Source organism: Cariama cristata, unplaced genomic scaffold (genome assembly GCF_000690535.1).
Source record: "Cariama cristata isolate BGI_N322 unplaced genomic scaffold, ASM69053v1 scaffold36210, whole genome shotgun sequence".
In the NCBI taxonomy this organism is placed as follows: Eukaryota; Metazoa; Chordata; class Aves; order Cariamiformes; family Cariamidae; genus Cariama; species Cariama cristata.
The window spans coordinates 23,175-32,763 of record NW_009594767.1 but is presented as its reverse complement, the minus strand read 5'-3'; the positions used below and the strand labels follow the sequence as shown (position 1 = coordinate 32,763).

The 9,589-nt window shown below is 39.4% G+C and overlaps 1 protein-coding gene across 1 annotated transcript in view; it reads right to left on the bottom strand.

Moving 5' to 3' along the window:
- Positions 1 to 2,570: 2,570 nt before the first annotated feature.
- The window catches only part of UROC1 (urocanate hydratase 1), a gene marked incomplete at its 5' end in the record, with an annotated part of 29,703 nt that continues 22,684 nt past the window's right edge, over positions 2,571 to 9,589 (bottom strand). The window contains 2 exons of the mRNA XM_009699217.1: positions 2,571 to 2,867; positions 4,937 to 5,036. Of these exons, the coding sequence (XP_009697519.1) occupies positions 2,727 to 2,867; positions 4,937 to 5,036 (241 nt within the window). The remainder of the gene's footprint in view (positions 2,868 to 4,936; positions 5,037 to 9,589) is intronic.

Below are 9,589 nucleotides of genomic sequence, written 5' to 3'. Positions count from 1 at the left end.
TAACAGGCTACTGTTTCCCTGTGCCCTCCCAAAGGTATTGTAAATCTCAGTTCACATTTGTTAGGTGCCTGAGATACACAGTTAAAAGACCAAAGTAGATTTAAATGTATACACATAACCATATATACACTACATACTTAAAATAAACAACAGTGAATAGTCATAAATATGACCAACTGCTCATCAGTTCACTGCCTTTCTGTAATCCATTTTGCCTTCGCTCATGCTACCTCATTAATAAAGATTTTATAATCTGAACTTCAACTAGTAGCTCTTGTATAGCACTCATACATGCAGATTCTCTGTCTCCCTACAGGTGCTCCAGAGTTATAAACTCCCAGGGACGTGAGTGGCATTGAACATGGGTATACTTGCAAGGTTATGTCCTCTGGTCAATAAAGCTACAAGGATGAAAACAAGGTTCCTTTTTTTGTCTGGGATGTGAAGGTGAGCATGCTGGCAGGTACTCCAGTACTAAACAATACAAAGGTGAAGAATTCTTCATAAATATTTCTTCAACATTTTGCCTTTGGTGGATTTTCAACTCAGAATTAAGATAAAACTATGGAGCGGCTCTACATTCCTTAATACAGAAAAGCCAGTGTATTTTCTGGTTGTTCCTCATGACAAAACAGTACCCTAGAGCTTTTGGGCTATGAAGACTAGAGTGGTTTTGTACAATACCAAGATGCTAACTTTGGACCCAGTCCAGCGTGGTTATTAATAATAGGTAATGCGTAACATATGCCAAAGCAAAGGCTGTCAAATCTGGCTGACAACTACTCACATCTCAATCGTATAACTTGGCAATGTGGGCGGCTTTTTTCCATAATATAAAGCAATTCCAATCAACTGCAGATTGCACTTCACAGAAGGTTCAGTTACAAGCAGATGCCAGACTCTCACTATTCATCTGGAGACATATACACTACGTGAACAGAGTAAAGAACTGGTCTGTGATTCAAAAGAAATGTTTTCCTTTACTCGGCACCAGAGGCAATACAGAGTTGCAGTGTGCTCACCTGGCAAGTACCACAGGGTCTAACAGTTGTATCGTTTCTTGAGTTCCCACGGTCCTGAGGACTGCAGCTTATCACACTTCATCTGCAGCAGCCAACGCAGCTTTACCTGGGTAACCCCTTTCCCTTCCAAGGGGTAACAGATGCAGTGCCAAGGAGACTGAGTGACAGGCCAGATCAAGTCCAGTACCACATGTGCACCGGGGCAGGGATTGCTGATGGTCTGTGTTCACGTCTGAATGAGGCCCATATGCAAGGGCCATACTTAGCATGAGACATGATAGCTAAGAATTATTTTTGTACACACACATATATAGGTAGATGTGTATGTAAAATATGTTTCTATAGATATATATGTATGTATCAGTCAATACGTATGTGTATAGGGGCTTGAAAGTAAGCCTCAATTTTTAGTTCAGTATCGCAGCTGCTTAGAACAAAATACTTCAGCGAGTTACTGTTAACACAAATATAATAGTAGGTTCAGGTGCAAAATATACATTCTTTCAGTTGCATCTAGGCCGACTGGGTTCTTATGCCTTCCTAATTCTTCCTGGGAAGAAGGGAGACTAAAAATACCTTTCTGTCTCTATTTTACTTTATAATCAACCTTTGTGTGAAGGAAGTCTACATTGTCTGGTCTTTGGTGCTTTAGTTTGTTTCACATCAGTTGTGTTTTTGTTTCAGAAGGAAAGTCTACAGGATCATTTTGTTATAGTGCTTTATTAATTGCACCTCTCACATCCAAGTGGGTGAGTAGCCCTGTTTTTTCATTAAAAAACAGCAGCCAGCACTAAGGATCTAGGTTTTCTGGAGGTTTCCATCAATTTAGAAGCTGCTCAAGTACAATAGGCTTCTACAGAAGAACAAATTCATCGTTGTGAGGCAGCAAAGCGCACACATCAGATTCAGCAGAATGGCACCATCTCAGACTGATGCAGAATTTAGCTCACACTAATTTATCATGAGGAGTCTCATATTTTCCCAGCCTTGCTGTAAGCTGTTTGGAAATGGTCTAGTACTTACTGCCTAGGTTTTTCTACCCACTTACCTGGCACCGCATTCTGTTCCTGCTTGTGGTGAAAACCTTGGGTGAAAATTTCAAGGAAAAACACGTGCCGCCTAGATGTGCTTAACCAGTTAAAGTTTATCTGTCACTTTCTGTTGTGATCACCAAATGCTTTAATGGCAATATAAAAAAGCTTGAGTCTAGCATGTGTGATATCAGTGCATCCTCAACCAGCTGAAGAATAAGTTTGTTTACATACCCACATGTTTGGTTACTGGATTTAATGGCTTTTTGCTAATAGCAGCAGACTGAATTAGAATGAAAAGTTCCAATTTCCATTCCACATTTGATCTACCAAACAACCTAAGAGTCTCCTTAATTTATGAATTATCATGAATAAGTGGATTTTTTTTTTCATTTAATTTTCAGGGACAAAATTCCAGTTCCTTTCTTTACAATGAATAGTTTCTTATTGCAAACATTGGTCCAAATATGTTAGCGGAAAGACTGTTCCTGACATCAGTGCAGCTGTCACAGACACATACAGGTTTGCCCCATTAACGAGTTAAAGAGGAAAAAAAGAACTCAGATGGAAGAGACATTTGCAAGGCTTTTATCATTTGCCAGAGACCAAAACAGGATATCAAGGAAGCAACTTCAAATGTATCTGCAAGGACAACATTGCACTAGGAATTCCACTAACATTTCAGGGCTTGCTCCAAGATGTTCTCGTCCACTACCTTGTGAGGGAGAGTCACCTTCAATGTGGCATTCTCTTTCATTGCTTGGCAAATTGTTTCATAAGCATAGTCATTACCCGACCAGCAACGTCTGGCAACCTGTCAGACCAGAAAATCAATGGCTGTAAAAATCATACATTTCTCTTGACACATCCATCTTACACAATATTTGCGCAAACACTGGCATTCCATTTCCCGACAATAAATCTTTCAACTCTCTGCTAGTTTCTAGTTTTCTTACTATTTTGAAAGTAATTTTTGTAATACCTACTTCATTTTTGTGAGTAGCATTTGGATAGACTTGGTACATTTTCATGCAGAAACATAACATTGGACAGATAACATTGGTAGAGCCAGATACCTTATAAACTTCACAAAATTCTCTCACTAAAACTGATCGTGCACTCCATCCCAGCTCTGTAAAACTACATTTGCTTTAGATAACAGTATCATTTAAGCAATCAATGCTTTTGTAGTGGGATAAATATTTAAAAAGGAAAATGTCACTTAATGTCTTTTCAACTATGAAAGCAAGGAGCCAAATTCTCTGCCAGCATGTAAGGATGAAACTCTGTGGACAGCTAGGAAACTGGTAAACACCTCTTCCAACAGCAAAGCTCTGCATTTTGGTTTGTGTACAAGCAAGTTTCCACAGATGAAAAAAAGTCAAGATTTGGCACAAAGGAAACAAGTCCTTCCCTCTATTCAATGCCTTACAAATCTCTATTATGAATTGCAAATCAGTGTCTGAAATATTCAGACTCCAAAGTGTTCAAGAAAGAAAGTACTTGGGTTCCAATTTAGCAAAATATTTAAGCATATGATTAATGTAAGCCTAATAAGTTCCCAGGATCATAGGAATAATAGCTTGAAATGACCTTTGAAGTTAACAACTCAATTTCCCTGCCACTCACCTATGATTATTCCTAGCAGTATATTTTCAAGGGTACACTCCAGTTTCTTTCCAGTCCTGTATATAATATGGGTAGCATTCTCAGATTGTCCTTTTTCAGCATGTATGTGGAGGAGTGGGTCTTTTGCTTGCAATAAATCAGAGCAGCAAAAGATTTATTGGGTTTTTAATAAGCTGTCTCTGATACACAGTGCGCATTAAGGGTTTGTCTTCATTACTCTAAAGTACAAATTATTATAATTGCCCTCCTCCTTCTTCCTTAGTAGTTTACTAATGTATTATTTCAGATCTGGGACAGGGAATCCATGCAAATTGTTCCTCCTCCTCTTCTACCCCTAGTGATGCCAGGTGTTATGGGGAGAAAAAAAAAATGTTTAGGTCTAATGCAAGGAGGAATTCTCCAATTCTCTTGAGAGGAAAAACAGAGTAGATCACATCAGCATTGGCAAGGAGCTTTCTCAATACATCAGGTCCTTGTGAGGCTTAGCGACTGAAACACAACAGGTTTTGTCCTTTAATTGGACTACACATCACTATGTCCTGCTGATTAGGTTCCCTGCAAGTACTGAATCAAAACCTCTCTGCCACTTCAGAGATGGGATCCTAGTCTTAAACCCAGACAGGATCTATCTGGCCACTAATGGAATGCAAAAACTCTAATGGTAGCGACAAGCTGGCACTTAAATGACAAGCCTTTCAAGGAACCTAGATCTAGAAGCTAGGAATAGACAAGGCTAAAGTTCATATAGTTGTCAATTGTATTACGTAGGCAAACAACAATGGCAACATGTCTAACAAAATTATCGTAAGCATGCTTCCTGTTCTGCTTAAGAAATAACAAAACACACTGAGATATGTGGAAACTATTGAGCTCCAATATGCTGTAAAGTCAGAGGGGGTGGTCCTGACACTTTACAGTAAGTTCCTTACCCAAGAATTAATCAGCCTCTTTTATTAACTGTAAGTTCTTTGAAGTTGGTTGGAGAAAAAGAAAAAAACAACTAAACAAAACAACTTGTTGGCTGTAGTGGAATCAGGCTCATAACCACCCGTATTAGGAGGAGTGAATAGAATGAGTCACTCGATCCATTAGGACTACTCCTGGGATACAAAAAGACAGATCCCCAAAACTCCTGCCTGAGTCCTCATACTCCCATTCAGTTAAAAAGAATAGGAGCACTGGAACCTGAGCACCTAAATATAGTCCCGGAGGCAGGAAGATATAAAGCAAACATATATAATGAGTTTTGCTTACTCCATTGGAAACATCCCAACTGAGCATCATCTTAGCCCGTTCTTCAGCCTCTGTGGACCCATCCAAAACCAGGCCAAACCCCCCATTGATCACTTCACCCCTAAAAAATACAAATGTAAGAGAATTAAATCAAAATAATTCAAACCAATCCCACAAAATTAGAATTCACAGGAGTTAATTTGTTCAGATGCACTGTAAAAAGAAGGATGAGAATGTATAAATGGTGCTGAATAAGAGACACTATCAGTGACCTTTTATAATTACAAAAAATAAAAGGGGGGGGGGGAATTTAGCAGGGCAAAGGCCTAGTTTCCTGACCTGCAGCAAACATATTCCACCTTTCTTGTAATGCCCAACTAGCAGTCAGTATCTGCTCCAAGCAGGAGTGCCAAAACTTAAGCTTGCTCTGCATCTCCTGAGGACTGCATGCTGTACTGACTCTAGAAACAAGTTAAGAAAGGTTAGCACTTCTGAGAGGCTGGAGATACCTATCTCAGGGTATTTTTAAAGGTTAAGCTGTTCATGTTTGCTACACTAGAGCCTGCCATATACATAGGATCATGAGGACTGTGTACTTATTGAAGCAGACAGATGGATCTATTTATATTCTGTCAGGACAAATGAGAGAGCATAAGTATTTCATTAAAAAAGCGTTAACCACCACTTAATGCACATCTGCCTCGATCATTTCAAAAACAGTCATTCATTTTGTATGAGATACATAGATGTTTAAAGACAGCAGTGCCAACTTTTCAGAAAGCAGACTTATTGGCAGAAGAAGAACAGAAACATGTTAAAGCTAACAGATTATACTTGGGAGAAATACCAGTCTGGTTTTAAAAGGACAGGGAAAACACGTAGAGCAAAACATCTTGTCTGACTTCAGAGCCTGGCCTGCTCAAGTTCCCATTCCGTTGCATATGGTGAAGAGTGGTGAATGCAGTTGGATAATTATCTGTTGCTGTAAATCTATGAGAGTTCTGGCATTATAACTCAGCATCAGCAATACCTGAAGGACGGGGCATATCATACAACAACACGTAGTCTGAGAGCCTACTAACGGAGATCTCCGCAGGCAGGATTTTGTCCTCTGTGTTTTATAGTTAATATAATGAATAAGTTTACAAAAATTACATAGAATAACTTCAGATATATCCATGAATCAGACAGGAGTTAAGTGTCTTCCAGTCCAGGAAGAAATTGTTTCCTACTGTATATTTCCCAGCAGTTACTTGAGCTTCTCAGGAGATGGGGAAATGAGGCTACACTGGAGCCTCATAGACCTGCGATCTACTTCCTGAAACTAGAATTCACATTTTCTTGTTCTCAATGTAGTATTGATACTTATGTGATATTAATTCCCTTTCACTAGTTATATACACTACCTATGTGCTAAATAGGACCCTATCACATAGCTGAGCAAGAAACTTAGAGCTCCAGATCTCACCATCACAGTAGCATCCTGCAAATTCCCTCCACTTTACCATTAGATATATCATAATTACATTTTCTGTTGAAAGGCACAGTTTGCTTGAAACTGACAGTTCTCACAGCAGAATGTCAGTGAATTAATCTATTTCTTATGTTTAACAGGAAAATTTGAAACAAAATAAAGTTTTCAATTGAGATGTTTGAATATTGTAAGCTCTGACTCTTCAAAATAAATTGTTTCTTTTTGATTGACACTGTCAACACTTTCCAGCCCAGAATCTAATTCCTAGGACCTTTTTCCTGTGTGAAATCTTTCATTAGTTCTGCTCTTAGTCTCATTTTGGGATGGAAACAAACATCTAAACATCTGCATTTCTCACAAATTCTATGTTTTGAATAGCTCATGTTGTTACTGCCTTCTCCAAAAGAGGAGACCAGGCTGGATGACAGCATTACAAATGCAATTATATCTACAGCAAGGCCAGTTACCTCACCATACTTCTGCTGCTTCTGTGTACAGAAACCAAATTAGAACTATTCTTTACTGTCAAAGAACCAAGCTAGAGTACACTTAGGAACGTCAATGATGCCATTGCAATGTAATTGGGATCACAGTATAAGCACACCTCAAGACAGCCTATTGGCAATATCAGACAATAAGAAAATCAGACCTCTGGACCACTGTTTTAGAAAGATACTCCATAGAGGAAGATGATGTTCTTTCAGTGGCAAAGATCCCCTCTGTGCCCAACATCCCAAAGAGCATCTTTTGAAGCTTAGGCATGAACAGTGACAGTCTGATCTCACTTGCACTCCATAAATTTAGGGCCTTTCCATTGATTTCCATGGAGTTATTCCAGTGTAAATCAGAATCACTCATCAGAATCTGTCCTACTGTCTAAAAATCACTCATAAATTAAATGCCAGTGTTTGTTAGGATGGATTTTCTAGCAAAACCTCTCACTTTTAAAGGGGAGCTCTCTGTCTTCATTAGCATTGGGTCACATTTTCAGGTAATTAAAGAAACATGTGGCATTTTGACCTAAGCTACCTCCTATAATTTCCAGATGCCTCTTTCTAAGGTGATCAAAGAAAACAAGGCCTCTCTCACAATCAAGATGTCACACTGTCAACAGTGCAGTTCAATTCTTAAATTGCTTCTGCCTTTTTGTTACTACAGGTTACCCAGGCTTTGTGCTAATATACATTCTTCTGCAAATAAACAGGGAGCAAGAAATGAATAACATTCATTTACTGTAATTATAGCCAATACTATGTTAATCTTAAGTCTCTCAAACAGCACATGTGATGCAAATTCCAGCTAAATAAATATTAATCCTGCTTTTTCTGTTTGTCCCACAAGGCTACAGCACAGAAAAATCGAAGCAGGTAAAAGGCACTTCTCTAGACTCAGAGGGACGACACGGCAGATCTGTCAGCAGTTCCAGGCAAGCCCAGCCTCTGCAGGGAGGACTGGTAGCTGAACACAGAGCAATTGCCATTTCTGAACTCCCTAAATAGAAACTTGCCAATGACAACTTGATTCCTCTCTAATCACATGCATATCTGTTTATAAATATATACAAGCTTCCACGTGCACGTGCACATTTCCAAATCAGCTGATGACAAGACTTTATCAGGCACATGGAGATTTCTTTATGGCAGAGTCAGCCGAATTTTTAGCTCTCCTGAGAAAAAGAAAAACAGGCCTCAAATGTAAAGGCAAAGAAAGTAATTTGCTATGGTTGGGAGTTTGTTTTGCTGCTTTTACCACCTTTAAATTATTCCTCTCTTTCTCCTTAGAAGGCAAAGCAGTGCAGTGCTTTAACTAGCCAGGGTGGTGCCATGATTAGTTAAGCCGAGCAGAACCACCTGTCGTGCCGTGGCTTTGGGGGGGCTCTGCAGACCACAGCATCTAACGACACGACATTGTTACCGCATCTGAGTCTCAGCATGGTGGCTTATTAAGGCTCATGCAGGGACAGGCCTAATTTTCAGGCTCCACATTCTTCACTGAAACACAGTAATTTAATCAGAGGGCTATGACTGCTCCCAAGAACAAGGTGAGCAGATACTGTTCCACAATGACAAGCCACTAAGCAGCCATAAGAAATGTCAAAAAGGATAACCAAACTCTGTTTTTTCTTTGATATTTTTATTTCAGTGAATAGCCAGACACTAATTTTCTGATGCATTACACAAACGACAGCACCTCTGCTCTGCCTTGGGGAAGAGCATCTTTTTAATGATGTAACTCCACTTAAGAAACAACTAAAACAATGCAGCTGAAATCACAGTGTGGTCAGTGCCAGTTTTCCAGAAGTAAGGGCAGTCTCACCATTCAGCCAACCTCTCTTTGAGTTACTTAGAGGGCTAGAAACATGTAGGAGGGTTTGGCCTTACAGAGGCCAGAGAAATAGGGAATATGATCATGTGTATCCTTTGAATTAAGCATCATCAATGCACAGGCATTATGTGGCATAAGCAATTATTTTAGCAATACTAATAATTATAATTATCATAAAAATATTCAAAATAGTTTGCACAACGTGTAGTGGAAAGTGATTTTCTTTTCTTGTATTTCGTAAGTAGACATTTTAAAAGGTTAAACTCAGCTGAGGCAATTCAGACAGCACTAGTCTGCTGCTATCTCTGGAGTCTGAGACTGAGATGACCAGAGTAAGAAGATATTCTGGTATGTATTTTCCATTCAGAGTTATGGAAGTTGTGAATAAAATCCTGGCCATGGTGGTGGTTATCACTGAAATCAGTAAAGGCACATTTTCATTCCATGTGTCTAAGCCCTCAGAAAGCTTTCTGATCCCATTGTTCAATTTTGCTCTCATGTACCTTCTATTCAGTAGTTACTTCACTAAAATCAAAGGAATTAGCGTACAGGAGAGGGAATTCTCCATCTGACTCGAAGGGATATTTTCTAAATTCACCTCATCCAGATGAGCAACAATTAAGTATCATCAAATGTCTCTGAGGATAACATCTGCTAGAAGTTCTTTGGCTTGCTGTTGTTGGTGGTATATTCCAGGGCTGGATGGAACAGGGAAGTGGGCAGGTTCACATCAGTATTTAATAGAGCATTGTGCCCCTTTTGACTGGTGACACCACCAAATGAAGACATGACTGTAAATGGGAGAGGCTTTGCTGGACTACGCTGGAAAGGACAAACCAGAACTAAAGACTCTGCCGTGTGGCCGGGCTCTCCTT